At 48.5% G+C, this 15,877-nt stretch overlaps 1 protein-coding gene across 1 annotated transcript in view; it reads right to left on the reverse strand.

The window, feature by feature from the left end:
- Positions 1-466: 466 nt before the first annotated feature.
- Positions 467-15,877, reverse strand: part of LSM4 (LSM4 homolog, U6 small nuclear RNA and mRNA degradation associated) — a 51,421-nt gene continuing 36,010 nt past the window's right edge. Inside the window, exons 4-5 of the mRNA XM_033953621.1 lie at positions 12,785-12,968; positions 467-1,104 (exon numbers count right to left, since the gene is read on the reverse strand). Of these exons, the coding sequence (XP_033809512.1) occupies positions 1,016-1,104; positions 12,785-12,968 (273 nt within the window). The 3' untranslated portion in view covers positions 467-1,015. The remainder of the gene's footprint in view (positions 1,105-12,784; positions 12,969-15,877) is intronic.

Genomic DNA, 15,877 nt, shown 5'->3' on the forward strand with positions numbered 1-15,877 from the left:
CATGTCAAAAATTTAATAAAACAAAACCAATAAGAAAAATGTGAAATAAAGGCATCCTGTTAGTGGTGCTTCTACTTCTGAAAGAAAAAAAAGAAGAAGAAAGAGAGTGGGATGGATATTTAAAATGTTGTTCATATTCCAAAAGGCTTCATTAAAGCATAAGATAGCATTTCCCAGAGAGAAGGAAGATCAGAACTAACACCAGGTTAAGGGTCTTTTAGAGAGGATGGTGGATGCCCAGAAACTACTGACAATTGTAAGTGACTGTAATCATTAGTGACAAAATTCAAGCATACTTAGGATAAATCCAACATCGGGAAGCAATTCAGAGGGAGATTCATTTCAAAGGACCCTATCTGCTAACTACTGTTACTATTACAAAGCAATGAATTTAGAAATCCCCCCCTAAAAAAAAAAATTATCCTAAATCAGCTTTGCTGGGAAAACAAAACGATTAACACTCCACATTGAGCAAATCTTTTAATACACATGTTAAAACTTAAATCACTTTAGAGCTTTTAAGTATGCTTTGTGATCTTCTCAATATTTGCCCACCACTGGAAAAAAAATATCAAAATGTCAAATTGAGACTGATGACAGCACCTAAATATAAAACAAATTGAAGATCAGTAAAACATGATCATGTAAACATCCAACACAAAAATGACTACCTGGCAAGAGCTCAGAATACCCATGTATCATGATTACCTATTTTATTACAAAATATGGCAGGTATTTCACAAGTAAATATACTTTTACTCTTCCTAAGAGCCATGAAACTAGAGGAGTCTTGAAAGTTTCTGCGAGTCCACAATATTTTGTCTTAAAAATTTTACCTGACATGACAGTGCTGTTTCTATGCTATAGGAGTTTAAGATTATCTCCTTTTTAAACAGTCAAAAACTGAAGTTTTCAAATAGAACACTATAAAGTAGCTGGCAGATTGGAGGCCTAAAAAAAATGCCAAAGGCCTCAAGTGAACAAATGTCTCTGCCCATTGATTCGGAGGTTTTTTTCAGTGCTTTCCCGACTGCCTTCCAGGTTTTTTCTCCAGCTGTCCTCTTCCGCTACCAGGTACGCCTCTCCCTCGACCTCCAAATACACCTGTCATTTGAAAGACAAAACTACATTTTAAAAATGAGTAATTCCATGGCAGATACCTACTCTAGGTCACTGCCATAAAGCCTGCTGTCATTGCTCTATAGCAGTGGTCTCAAACTCAAACCCTTTGCAGGGCCGCATTTTAGATTTGTAGGTATTTGAGGGCCGCAGAAAAAATAGTTAATGTCTTATTAAAGAAATGACAATTTTGCATGAGGTAAAACTCCTTATAGTTTATAAATCTTCCCCCCTCCCCTGAAGGCCTGCATGTTCCCCACTTCTTTGCAGCGTCCTCCAGCTTCCCCCCTGGCCTCCCAGTCTTAGTTTCAGCTAATTAACACAGCCCGCAGAGAGGATCACCGGTGCTGTAATGTTCCTTGCAGGCTGCCATCGGCCTCCGCAACATGTTCCCTCTGCCGCAGTCCGCCCCTCCTCTGACATCAGGAGCAGGATTGCAGCAGAGGGAACATGCTGCCGAGGACCACGGCAGCCTGCAAGGATCGCTGCAGCACCGGCAATCCTCTCTACAGGCCACGGTAATTATCTGAAGGTAAGAGTGGGAGGCCACGGGGAAGCCAGAGGACACTGCAAAGAGCGAGCAGCACTAGTAGAGGCTGTGGGCCGCAAAATAGTACCTGGCGGGCCACATGTGGCCCCCGGGCCGTGAGTTTGAGACCACTGCTCTATAGTGACACCTAAAGATGTCATTTCAAGGTGTGAAAAGAACAGTGGCAAAGATACAAACTTAGACTGTAAGCCCTCGGGAAAGCAAAATTGCTTACCTGTAACAGGTGTTCTCTGTGGATCATGGGATAATGCAAACACACTTGATAGCCTGTGTGGGCTGCCTGTCAGACATACTCTCAGTAGCTTTTGAACCAACAACAACTGAGTGTCCATTTCCTGCTCTGATTTCTGGGTAGCAGGTTTGCGAATGGCCTGGAGTACATCCTGCATAATTACATAAAGAGGGTTGCAAGAGACTCATTGAGTTTCCATGCTATTAGAGTTAGCTTCTTAGGATGGAAAAGTTTCCCATCTTGCTGAATGAGATGTGGATGCACTCCCAGAGATATAGGTGCTTCTGTGGAGAATTTCAGCAGCCATGGGTACCATGGTTGATGCACTCATTTTGGAGCTATGAGAATCATATTCACTGCATCTTGAATGACCTTGCGAAGGAGTTTGGGAATTAGTAGGAAAGGCAGAAGAGCATAAAGGAGACCTGTTGTCCATGAGAGTTGAAAAGGATCCTTTTGAAGACTGAGAGAAGTCTGGAGCAAACTTAAGAACATAAGCAGTGCCTCTGCTGGGTCAGACCAGAGGTCCATCATGCCCAACAGTCCGCTCACGTGGCGGCCCAACAGGTCCAGGACCTGTATAGTAATCCTCTATCGATACCAACGGTCTCAAACACGCGGCCCGCGAGCCACATGCAGCTCTCCAGGTGCTATTTTGCAGCCCGCGGTCTGGACGCGATGATCAACTGCTCCCTTGTTGCAGTTGATTGTTCCGGTTAAAGCTGCAGCCGGCGGCAGCTCCTCGTGCCATCCACACCAGCATTTCTCTTCCCCCTTCCCTTCCTTCTGGAGCAGCAGCGTGTCTGGCTGTCTCCCTCGCTCAGTCGATTGTTCCGTTCAAAGCCGCGGGTGGCGGCTCCTCGCGCTATCCACTCCTGCATCGGAAGCCTCTCTGACGTCACAACATCAGAGAGGCTTCTGACTCAGGCGCGGATCTCGCGAGAAGCCGCCACCTGCGGCTTTGAATGGAACAATCGACTGAGCAAGGGAGCCAGCCAGACATGCTGCTGCTCCACAAGGAAGAGAATGGAAGGGGAGAGGAAAGAGAAATGCTTCTGCTGTGTAGAAAAGGGGAATCCTAGGGAAATGCCGCTGCTGCTGCTGCACAGGGAAAGGGAGAGGGAGGGAAGGGGGAAGAGAAATGCCTCTCCTGCACAGGAAAGAGGGGAGGGAAATGTTGCTTCTGAGGCTGTTGCATAGGGAAAGGGAGGGGGAGGGAAAGGGAAAGGGGAAGGGAAATGCTTCTGCTGCATGGGGAAGGGAAATGCTGCTTCTGTTGCTGCTGCACCCAATTGGGGAAAGAGAGGGAAGGAAGGAGAAGGAAGACAAGGGAGAGGAACAAGAGATGCCAAGTTCATGGGAGGGAGGGAGGGAAGGAAAGGAGATATTAGACCATAGAGGGGGAGGGAGAGATAGATGCCAGACCAGGGGAAAGGAAGGAAGGAGGGAGGGAGAGAGAGAAGGAAAGGAGATATCGGACCATAGAGGGGGAGGGAGAGATGCCAGGGCATGGGGGGAGGGATAGAGACAGATGCCAGACCAGGGGAAAGGAAGGAAGGAGGGAGGGAGAGAAAGGAAGGAAAGAGATGTCAGACCATGGAAATAGGACAGAAGAGATATATAGTAAGGGAAGATAAGACATGGAAATGTAGATTTTGAAAAAAAGCAGAAAAATTGAATATTAAGTTAATGCCAAAGATGGATGCAAGGCAGAAAGTGAAGACGGAGAGAAAAACAGTCAAAGGACAAGAAGGCCCTGGAAAATAGTTAAAAGCACAGAAAAATAAAGTCACCAGCCAACAAAGGTAGGGAAAATGATTTTATTTTCAACTAGCTGATGCCCCGGCGTTGCACGGGTATTAAATTATAGCAATAACACTGTAAATGGATTCAAATAAAGATACTTTATAGTGGTGAATGAAATTATTTGTTTACAGCTTTATAAAAAGTACAATATTCAAATTATAATGTGAAATATTTGACAAAATGAATATAATACAACTAACACAAAACTTGATTATAAACAACAGTTTTAGTTTCACCTCCAGGAGCAAGAACATATAAATTCTTGGGTGAAGAGACCCCTAGAACATATCACCCCAGGTAGTGAGGGATCTGCATACCAAGTTTCGTTCAAATCGGTCAAGCCGTTTTTGATTTACTGTGAGAATGGCAGCTGTTTACATTTTTTTGAACATATCAATTCTTGGGTGAAGAGACCCCCAGAACATATCACCCCAGGTAGTTGGAATTACTGTGAGAATGGCAGCTTTTTACATTTTTTCCATTGACATGAATGGGTGAAATCTGATTTTCTGTTTGTAGCTCCGCCCACGTGTGCAGGTGGGCCGCGAGACCCCCAGAACATATCACCCCAGGTAGTGAGGGATCTGCATACCAAGTTTCGTTCAAATCGGTCAAGCCGTTTTTGATTTACTGTGAGAATGGCAGCTGTTTACATTTTTTCTATTGACATGAATGGGTGAAATCTGATTTTGTTTGTAGCTCCGCCCACGTGTGCAGGTGGGCCGCGAGACCCCCAGAACATATCACCCCAGGTAGTGAGGGATCTGCATACCAAGTTTCGTTCAAATCGGTCAAGCCGTTTTTGAATTACTGTGAGAATGGCAGCTTTTTACTTTTTTTCCATTGACATGAATGGGTGAAATCTGATGTTCTGTTTGTAGCTACGCCCACGTGTGCAGGTGGGCCATGAGACCCCCAGAACATATCACCCCAGGTAGTGAGGGATCTGCATACCAAGTTTCGTTCAAATCGGTCAAGCCGTTTTTGAATTACTGTGAGAATGGCAGCTTTTTACATTTTTTCCATTGACATGAATGGGTGAAATCTGATTTTATGTTTGTAGCTCCGCCCACGTGTGCAGGTGGGCTGCGAGACCCCCAGAACATATCATCCCAGGTAGTGAGGGATCTGCATACCAAGTTTCGTTCAAATCAGTCAAGCCGTTTTTGCGTGATCGCAGCACATACACACATACACACACACATACATACACACATACATACCTCCGATTTTATATATATATAGATATAGTGATTGAAATGTGTCAGTTTTGAGAAAGAAAATATATTAAACTTTAAATGTGAGAGCTGCAGAAAAAATAGAATACTTGGAGGGCCGCAGAAAAAGCACAGTTACTTACCGTAACAGGTGTTATCCAGGGACAGCAGGCAGATATTCTTAACGCATGGGTGACGTCACCGACGGAGCCCCGGTACGGACCTTTTTAACTAGAAAGTTATAGTTGGCCGCACCGCGCGTGCACCTTCCCGCCCGATGGAGGAGTGCGTGGTCCCCAGTTAGGATAAGCCAGCTAAGAAGCCAACCCGGGGAGGAGGGTGGGACGTAAGAATATCTGCCTGCTGTCCCTGGATAACACCTGTTACGGTAAGTAACTGTGCTTTATCCCAGGACAAGCAGGCAGCATATTCTTTACGCATGGGTGACCTCCAAGCTAACAAAGAGGGAGGGGGGATGGTTGGCCATTAGGAAAATAAATTCTGTAGTACAGACTGGCCCATCCCGTCTGGAGAATGCATCCAGGCAGTAGTGAGTAGTGAACGTGTGAACTGAGGACCAGGTGGCAGCCTTGCAGATTTCCTCAATGGGTGTGGAAAGGAGGAAAGTAACAGAAGCAGCCATAGCTCTAACCCTGTGGGCCGTGACAGCACCTTCCAGTGACAGACCGGCCCGAGCATAACAGAACGCGATGCAGGCTGCAAGCCAGTTGGACAGCGTCCGTTTAGAGACAGGGCGACCTAGACGGTTAGGATCGAAGGTCAGGAAGAGCTGAGGGGACTAGCGGTGGGCCCTTGTACGATCAAGATAGTAGGCCAGGGCACGCTTGCAATCCAGAGTGTGTAACGCCTGTTCCCCAGGATGTGAATGAGGTTTCGGGAAAAAGACAGGCAACACAATGGACTGGTTGAGGTGAAAAGCTGAGACCACTTTGGGAAGGAACTTAGGGTGGGTACGCAGAACCACTTTGTCATGGTGAAAAACAGTGAACGGTGGATCGGCTACCAGTGCATGCAACTCACTAACCCTCCTGGCAGAGGTGATGGCAATGAGGAAAAGCACCTTCCATGTGAGAAGTTTGAGCGAAGTTGTGGCAAGAGGCTCAAAAGGTGGTTTTATGAGGGCTGATAAAACCACATTCAGGTCCCAGACAACAGGAGGAGGTTTCAGAGGTGGTTTGACATTGAAGAGGCCTCTCATGAATCGGGAGACCAGTGGATGAGCCGTGAGAGGTTTCCCGAGGATAGGCTCATGAAACGCAGTGATGGCACTGAGGTGGACTCTGATTGAGGTAGACTTGAGGCCAGCATTGGACAGAGAGAGCAAATAGTCCAGTATCGTTTCCACCTGCAAAGAGGTGGGATCGTGATGACGCTGTAGGCACCAAGAGGAGAACCTGGTCCACTTCTGATGGTAACATTGGAGGGTGGTCGGTTTCCTGGAGGCGTCTAAAATGAGACGGACAGGCTGAGACAGATTTCCTGGGGAGGTCAGCCCGAGAGAAACCAAGCTGTCAGGTGGAGCGAAGACAGATTGGGATGCAGTAGAGACTGACGTTGTTGTGTAAGTAGAGTAGGAAACACAGGAAGAGGAATGGGCTCCCTGGAGCTGAGCTGAAGCAGGAGGGAAAACCAGTGTTGGCGAGGCCACCGAGGAGCGATGAGAATCATGGTGGCCCTGTCCCTGCGGAGTTTGGATAACGTCCGCAACATCAGAGGTAGTGGAGGAAAAGCATAGAGGAACCGATCCGTCCAGTCGAGCAGGAATGCATCTGGGGTCAGGCGATGAGGAGAGAAGAGTCTGGAACAGAACTGGGGCAGCTGATGGTTGTGAGGAGCTGCAAAGAGGTCCACCTGCGGAGTGCCCAAGCGAGCAAAAATGGAGTGGAGTGTGGAAGGGTCCAGAGTCCACTCGTGAGGTTGAAGGATGCGGCTGAGGTTGTCGGCCAGGGAGTTCTGTTCGCCCTGGATATAGACAGCCTTGAGGAAGAGATTGCGGGCCGTGGCCCAGGTCCAGATGCGGAGAGCCTCCTGACAAAGGAGGCGAGATCCGGTGCCGCCTTGCTTGTTTATGTAGTACATGGCGACTTGATTGTCTGTGCACAGGAGAAGAACCTGAGGGCAGAGAAGGTGCTGGAAGGCCTTGAGAACATAGAACATGGCTCTGAGTTCTAGGAAATTGATGTGATGCAGACGCTCCTGCGGGGTCCAGAGTCCCTGGGTGCGTAGATCTCCCAGGTGAGCACCCCATGCATAGGGGGAGGCATCCGTGGTGATGATCATGGAGTGAGGGGGTAGATGAAAAAGAAGACCCCTGGAAAGATTTGAGGAGTTCAACCACCATTGAAGAGATTGATGAAGAGACGATGTCACAGAGATGGGATGAGAAAGAAGATCTTTGGTCTGTGACCATTGGTCGGCAAGAGTCCATTGAGGTGTCCTGAGGTGGAGTCGCGCCAGAGGAAGCATATGGACCGTCGAGGCCATGTGGCCCAGGAGGACCATCATCTGACGGGCAGGGATGGAGTGATGAAGGAGCACCTGACGACAGAGGTGGAGCAGTGTCCGTTGACGGTCGGAGGGGAGAAACACCCTCATTAGTGTGGTGTCGAGAACTGCTCCAATGAATTGAAGTCGCTGTGTGGGAAGCAGATGCGACTTGGGGTAGTTGATCTCGAACCCCAGGAGATGGAGGAGAGAGATGGTGTGATGAGTGGCTTGTAGCACACGTGGAGACGTAGGTGCTTTCACCAACCAATCGTCCAAGTAGGGGAACACCTGGAGGTTGTGAGACCTGAGGAAGGCCGCCACCACAATAAGGCACTTGGTGAACACCCTGGGTGATGAAGCGAGGCCAAAAGGTAGCACTTTGTACTGATAGTGGCGGTGTTGAACCTGAAATCGCAGGAAGCGACGTGAAGTCGGATTGATTGGAATGTGAATGTAGGCCTCTTTGAGGTCCAGGTGACATAGCCAGTCGTGCTGAGAGAGAAGAGGGTAGAGCGTGGCAAGGGAGAGCATTCTGAACTTCTCCTTGACTAGACACTTGTTGAGGTCCCTGAGATCGAGAATGGGACGGAGGTCTCCTGTCTTCTTGGGAACCAGGAAGTAGCGGGAGTAGAATCCCTGACCCCTTTGTTCCGGAGGCACCTCTTCGATGGCATTGAGAAGAAGGAGGGATTGGACCTCCCTCAGGAGGAGGGGGGTTTGGGAGGAGTGAGAAGCAGACTCTACGGGAGGGTTGTCTGGTGGAAGAGTCTGGAAGTTGAGAGAGTAGCCGTGGCGGATGATGTTGAGGACCCACTGGTCCGATGTGATGACCTCCCAACGGCTGAAGAAGATGTGGAGACGGCCTCCAATTGGTTGTGGAAGAGGCAATGAAGGTGGAAGACTGGCTATGCCCTGGAGAGAAGAGTCAAAAGGGCTGAGAAGGTTTTGAAGGTGGCAGAGGCTTGGCGGGTTGGTTGGACTGAGACCGAGCCTGGGTATGGTGTTGTTGCTGACGGGGTCGCCGCGGTTGTTGCGAAGGCGGATTGAGTGGTCTGGCTGAGAACCTGCGCTGATAGGAGGATTGTGGCCTGTAAGGTCGAGCAGGTGGAGCCTTTTTCTTTGGTTTAATCAGGGTGTCCCATCTGGTCTCATGGGCCGAGAGTTTCTGGGTGGTGGAATTCAGGGACTCCCCAAAAAGTTAATCCCCAAGACAGGGAGCGTTGGCCAGACGGTCTTGGTGGTTGATGTCCAAATCCGATACTCTCAGCCAAGCCAGGCGGCGCATGGCGACAGCCATGGCAGAGGCACGAGAGGTCAGCTCGAAGGAATCGTAGATCGAGCGGACCATAAATTTTCTCAGTTGAAGGAGACTAGAAATCTGTTGTTGGAAAAGTGGAATCTTTCTCTCTGGAAGATATTTCTGAAGGGCGGACAGCTGTTGGACCAGGTGTTTCATGTAAAATGAAAAATGGAAAGTGTAGTTGTTCGCCCTGTTGGCTAGCATGGCATTCTGGTAGAGCCTCTTGCCAAACTTGTCCATAGTTTTGCCCTCTCTGCCAGGAGGGGTGGAGGCATAAACGCTGGAGCCCGGAGTCTTCTTCAAGGTGGATTCAACTAGAAGAGACTCATGGGGCAACTGAGATTTATCAAACCCCGGAATTGGGATAACTCGATAGAGGTTATCCAACTTGCGGGGAGCCCCGGGGACCGTAAGAGGGTTCTCCCAATTTTTGTAAAAATTCTCCCGTAGTATGTCATGCACGGGTAACTTGAGGAACTCCTTAGGTGGTTGTTCAAAATCCAGGGCCTCTAGAAAGGCTTGGGATTTTTTGGAGTCTGACTCAAGGGGGAGAGACAAAGCTGCTGACATCTCTCTGAGGAACTTGGAGAACGAGGATTGCTCAGGTTTGGAAGCGGTATCGGGTGCTGAGGGATCCTCGTCCGATGAGGAGATATCCTCCTTGGTACCGGGGGGGGGGGGGGGGGATTCTTCCCATAAGTCCGGGTCCCGGACCTCCGGGTGCGCATGCCGAGAAACCGGGGTGGAAGGCTCGGTATGGTGGGTCTTAGATAGAGATTTACCAGAGCGAACCGAAACGGTACCGGGAGAGGAAGATCGGTGTCGGTCCCGGTCTCGGGAAGAACGGTGCCCCGCCCGGTCCCGAGGCGGATCTGTAGTGGTATGTGAGTGAACCACAGGATGGGCATGGAGTTGTTCAGCCGAGAGAATCGGCATGGATGTGTTAATCGGTACCGATGGGGTGGATACCGGTTGTTCAGTGCGGGGCTCAGGCCGGTCTGGTACCGAAAGGAGCGGTGCAGGATAGTAGGTAACAGGTGCTGGAGTTGATGCTGCAGCTGTTCCTGTAGTTGTGTTTGGAGGATGGCCGCGATGCGGTCATCCAGGGGTGGCACCGGAACCGCTTTCTTTTGTTTCGGTTCCTTAGGTGCCGCTCCACGCCCCGGCGATGAGGAGGCCGATGACGAGGCACTCACCGAGATCGGGGCAGAGCGTTTCCGGGGCCGGCGTGAAGCTGGTAAGGTCGATGCCGCCATAGTGGCTGGCGGGCGCTCGAGGGAAGAGGAAGGCTTCTTAGCCGGCTTACCTGGCGCCAGCGGCGCCAATGTCGGATCGGGCGGTGTCGACGTGGTTGGTGTCGATTTCGACGGCACCGCCGTCGACGCAGAGGAGTCCATCGCAGACCCGGTGCCGAATAGGATGTTCTGCTGAATTTGGCGATTTTTAAGAGTCCGCTTTTTAAGAGTGGCACAGCAGGTGCAGGAGTCCGCCCGATGCTCCGGACCCAAACACTGTAAGCACCAATTGTGTGGGTCAGTGAGGGAGATCGGGCGTGCACACCGCTGGCACTTCTTAAAACCTGGCTGCGGGGGCATGAATGGGAATACGGCCTCCGCAAAATCAAACCCGGAGGCCTGTATAGTGGCAACAGGCCCCGCCGGGGCAAAGTCGAAAAAAGAAAAGAAGATCAATAAAATTTTTTTTTTTTTGCAAATTGAAATAAAAAGCAACCCGAAGGTAAGAAAGAAAATAATTAGAAAAAATTCGCGAGCGGGAAGGCAAAAAAGTTAGTTTCAACGGCCGTTGAAAAAACACGCGTCTTCTTCGCTCCGCGGAAACGAAGAAACTGGGGACCACGCTCTCCTCCGTCGGGCGGGAAGGCACTCGTGCACGCGCGGTGCGGCCAACTAGAACTTTCTAGTTAAAAAGGTCCGTACCGAGGGCTCCGTCGGTGACGTCACCCATGCGTAAAGAATATGCTGCCTGCTTGTCCTGGGATAAATATTCTACTCAGACCAAAGAGCCACAATCAGTGGTTACCCTAGACCAGGGGTGGTGAATGTTGGTCGGCCCAGCACTTCATCGTCCTCTTTACAGGGAAGGGAAGCAGGTTGGGCACCCCTGCTCTAGCTAGCAGAGCCGTGAGCCGCACTCAAGTGGCTGAGCCGCTTGCGGCTCGCGAACCATAGTTTGCCGACGATTGGTCTAGGGCAGGGGTATCAAAGTCCCTCCTCGAGGGCCGCAATCTAGTCGAGTTTTCAGGATTTCCCCAATGAATATGCATTAGATCTATTTGCATGCACTGCTTTCATTGTATGCTACTAGATCTCATGCATATTCATTGGGGAAATCCTGAAAACTTGATTGGATTGAGGCCCTCGAGGAGGGACTTTGACACCCCTGCCCTAGTAGACCAATGGTAGGCAAACCGTGGCTCTTTAGCTACTTGAGTGCGACTCACGGCTCTGCTAGCTAGAGCAGGGGTGCCCAACCTGCTTCCCTTCCCCGTAAAGAGGACGCTGAAGTGCTGGGCCGACCAACCTTCCCCACCCGACATCAATTCTGACATCAGAAAGAAAGTTCTGGGCCAGCCAAATGCTACCTGGCTGGGCCGGAACTTCCTCTCCGACGTTAGAATTGACATCTGGTGGGAAGGATGGTCGGCCCGGTGCTTCAGCGTCCTCTTTACGGGGAAGGGAAGCAGGGAGAGCTCATAACTCGGCGGCGGCCTGTTCCCCTGCAGCGGCAGTGGTCTGTTCCCCGGCAGCGGTGGCTTGGGGGAGGGCATGGAGAAAAAGAAGGGAGATGGGAGACAGAAAGAAAGAAGGGAGACAGAAAGACAGGAAGATAGACAAAGGGGGCATGGAGAGAGAAAGAAAGACAGACTTAAAGAAAGAAAGGGGGCAGGGAGAAAGAAAGAAAAAGTTGGGGGAGGGAATGAGGTCTGGAGGAGAGGAAACATACAGGAGGCTGAAAGAAGGGAAGAAATATTGGATGCACAGTCAGAAGAAGAAAGTGCAACCAGAGACTCATGAATCACCAGACAACAAAGGTAATTAAAATGATTTTATTTTCAATTTAGTGATCAAAATGTGTCCGTTTTGAGAATTTATATCTGCTGTCTATATTTTGCACTATGGCCCCCTTTTACTAAACCAAGCGCAGGGAGCCTATGAGCGTAGAGAGCAGAGCAGGGCATTCAGCGCAGCTCTCTGTGCTAAAAACCGCTATCACGGTTTAGTAAAAAGGGAGGGGGTATATTTGTCTATTTTTGTATAGTTGTTACTGAGGTGACATTGCATAAAGTCATCTGCCTTGACATCTTTGAAAACCCACGGAATAAATTATAATTAACATTTTCTCTGCGTACAGTGTGCTTTTTAAAATTTTATTGTTGGTAGATCATTTTGACTTGGTCATTTTAAAAGTAGCTCACAAACCCAAAAAGTGTGGGCATCCTGAGCTAGAGAATGACACGTCACCGATCGGGCATCTCCCTCCCTCTCCCTTACCTTCGTGGCAATTTTCTTTTTTTTTGTCTTCCACTGCCCGAGCAGGCTTTCATCAAGTCACGTGTGGCTGCCAAAACTTCTCCTCCGACACAACCAGAAACAGGAAGTTGCATCAGATGAGACGTTTTTAAGGTGGTATTATTAACCGCACTCAATTAATTGTTAGAAATAAATTCAGTCTGCATCATTGTACAGATTTCTGCAGTTTTTCCTTGTTTTTTGTTTCGCGTTTTACTGTAGACTTTGTTGGTTTTTCCCTTTGTTTGTTCTGGGCCATTTTTGGGATCAGCAGGTCCAACAACATTTAAGACACCAAAATGAGTGTTGGCCAGTGTTATTCGTATCTGGCTGAATAGCGATTTAAATTCAAACACGAATAATCCTGAGCTCTACTGTGTTAAACCCTACTGAAAAACAACTTTGATTTCTTATTTCAAATTGCTTCTTTTATTATTTATGTTAAAACTCAATGCCCATTATTCATATTCAGTACTTATTCAAATAGTAAAATATGCTATCTGAAACAATTCTAGTAATTACCTCGTCCAGGACCTCCAGCTCCACGACCTTTCTGCTGCTTCTGCTGCTGCAATCCTCCTCGACCTCTACCCTTTGACATCACTTCCTCTTTCACCATGTCTATGATCTCATCAGGGATGCGCAGGTACTTGATTGTACTACCACGAATGTAGCACTCAGGCATCCTCCAGAATTTATCACCATCCTGTTAGACAAATAGCATTTGGTCATTTTTGGTTCTAGCCAAATACACTTTTGAAACAAAGTAATTGAATTTTTCAGGCTAAAGAACTGCATTTTAAACTGGTTTTCAGATGGGGGGCCCTGGTAGTTGAAAAATGGATACTATAAAAACTGAAACATCAATACATTTTACTGTTCCATTAAAATATGTTTTTTTTAAAAACAAAGATAGGAAAGAACAGTAAAGAAAATCACTTGAGGGTCTGAATCTTTCCTGAAAGGCTACACCAACAAATTGTATGAATCTGCCATGTACCTACTAAGTCAGTAGTTTCCAACCCTTTCCTGTAGGACCACCAGTCAGTCAGGTTTTCAGTATAGTCCTAATGAATATACAAGGAGCAGATTTGCATGCCTGTCACCTCTATTATATGCAAATCTCCATCATGCGTAGTCATTAGGGCTATCCCAAAATTCTAACTGGCTGGTGATACTCCAGGACAGGGTTGGGAACCACTGTACTAAGTGATACATATTTCTGCAGGTGAATAGGTGACTCCTACATGTAAATGCCACAGATTGAGCAAAGGTTTTGGGAATGTTTCTTAGAAAAAGTTGTTTATAAATTGAGAGAATAAAATTTGTTACTTGTGTTCTTAGCTCTTTTTTCTGAAGCTCACTGTCAATGACTACTCTTATTTCTTATACAATATCTGGTGCACATTCAGGTACAGTAGGTATTTCTGTCCCTGGAGGGCTACCTTAAGCAACAGAGGGTTAAGTGACTTGCCCATGGAACCATAGTAAGATTTTAATCAGATCCCATCTGACTCTCAGTCCATGCTCTAAACATTAGAATCTTATATTAAATGAGAATCTAAGAGCAGTTATTAAGAGTTTGTGCCAAGAATGAAAGAAAAATGAACTCCATTTGTGGAAACTAAACAGAATACAAAGATTAGGTTCTTACCTTCGATAATCTTTCTGGTAGTCCCTGAAGGATTCTATACACAAGGGCTCGGATTCTGTATAGGACACCTGGGCTCAGAAGCCGACGGGCGTCCTATACAGAATCGCGCCTAAGCCTGCCTAAAACGAACCCGATTCTCTAACCGACACCCATGTTACAGACGCCAGTTAGAAAATCAGGTTGCCAATGAGCTTATTGCACCAAGGGATCTCCCTGCTGAGATAAGTTTAGCAGCAACCTGTCCTCACCCCCCGTGAAGACTACCGGCAGGAGGGATGACTAATCCCTCCTGCCGGATCCCCCCTATAGATCACTGGCAGGAGGGATGCCCAATCCCTCCTGCCGGAACCCTCCACCCCCCTCTGTAGATAGCCCAGGCCACCACCCGGACCCCCCCACATCCCACTAAAACCCTCCCTAACCCACCTGACACCCCCCGGACCCCTCCCCCTCTTAACATTTCTTGTTGGCCAGCCAGGTCCTCCCTCTGTTGGAATGACGGGCCTGCCCCTTCCCGGTGCATTGTCTAATGCACAGGAGAGGGGCCTAAGGCCCTGCCCATAGGAGGGGGCCTTAGACATCTGGGCCAACTGGAATCTTAAAAGGGGTTCTAGTGGGGGTGTGGGGCTCCGGGTGGAGGTCGCCTGGGCTATCTACGGAGGGGGGTGGTTGTCTGGTAGGAGGGATTGGGCATCCCTCCTGCTGATGAACTAAGAAGGGGAGGGGAGCTGCTGGGCAGAAGGGACTGGGCATTACTCCTGCTGCGTTTGTTCACTTGGAGGGGAAGGCAGTCGCTAAATTTATTGCGTCAAGAGATCCTTTGCCACAATAAGCTCAGCGGCTGCGTCGACTTACAATGTAGGCCAGCATTTTGCTGGCTTACATTGTACACATCTCTCGCTGGCCTAGGAAGATGCGTATGGCTGCCTAAGGCTACTTCCGGGCCATACCATGCCCATGCCTAGCCTTAGGAGAGCTTAGGTGGGCTTGCATGCCTCCCTAGGCTCCCGGAGGTACCTCTAATGCAGGTGGCCTAACTTGGGAGGTTTTTTAAAAAAACATGCATCCTGATTGGCTGATTAGACAGCGGTAGGATGCCTACTGCCGCCTACAATCGGGATACCATTTATAGAATCTGGGCCAAGGTGTCCAATCTGGGACCTGCAGAAATCCACACTTTTCTCACCATGTGCTCCTCCTATTACTGAGAGACAGACAGAGACCCTTGCAGTTACATCAAAACGCCAAGCAACTACGCAGGAGGCCCTGGGGGAATATAAGTAAGGTCTGTTCTGTGCTGCAAGAAATAATAACATAATTAATAAACAGCCAACAGTCAACACAGTGAACAGTTAGGAACAATGGAGAACAAAACTACTGTGCACAACGAACAGAAAATGCAGACGATTCATATAAGCTGAGCCTACACTGAGAAGGTAGGTCATATGGAATTCTGCAGGGACTCCCAGAAAGAAGATTATCGAAGGCAAGAACCTAATCTTCCATTCTGGATGTCCCTTCCAGATTCTATATACAAGGTGACAAAAACAATGGCATCGTCTAGGGAGTCTTCTGTCCCAGAAGAGTCTGCCCTCAATACCGAGGGCCCAAATGCAGCATCAAAATGAGCCACCACATCCACTCAGTAAAACCTGGTACAGGTATGAAGCGAAAACCATGTAGCCGCCCTGCAAATTTCATCTGGAGGAACTGCTCGAGCTTCCGCCTACGATGCAGCAACACTTCAAGTTGAGTGGGCCTTGAGAGAAACTGGTGGCTGCTTGCCACAGTCGATGTACATCAATGAAATGGCCATACAGATCCAATGGGCGCTAGAAGTCTTAGATACTGGCCTACCTCGGCGAGATTGAGCTGTCAGGACAAAGAGATGATCCAAAAGGCAAATCTCATTAGTTTTCTCCAAATAGCAGAGAAGGACTCTCTGCATGTCCAATCTGCAC

This window comes from Geotrypetes seraphini, chromosome 8 (genome assembly GCF_902459505.1).
Source record: "Geotrypetes seraphini chromosome 8, aGeoSer1.1, whole genome shotgun sequence".
Lineage (NCBI taxonomy): Eukaryota > Metazoa > Chordata > Amphibia > Gymnophiona > Dermophiidae > Geotrypetes > Geotrypetes seraphini.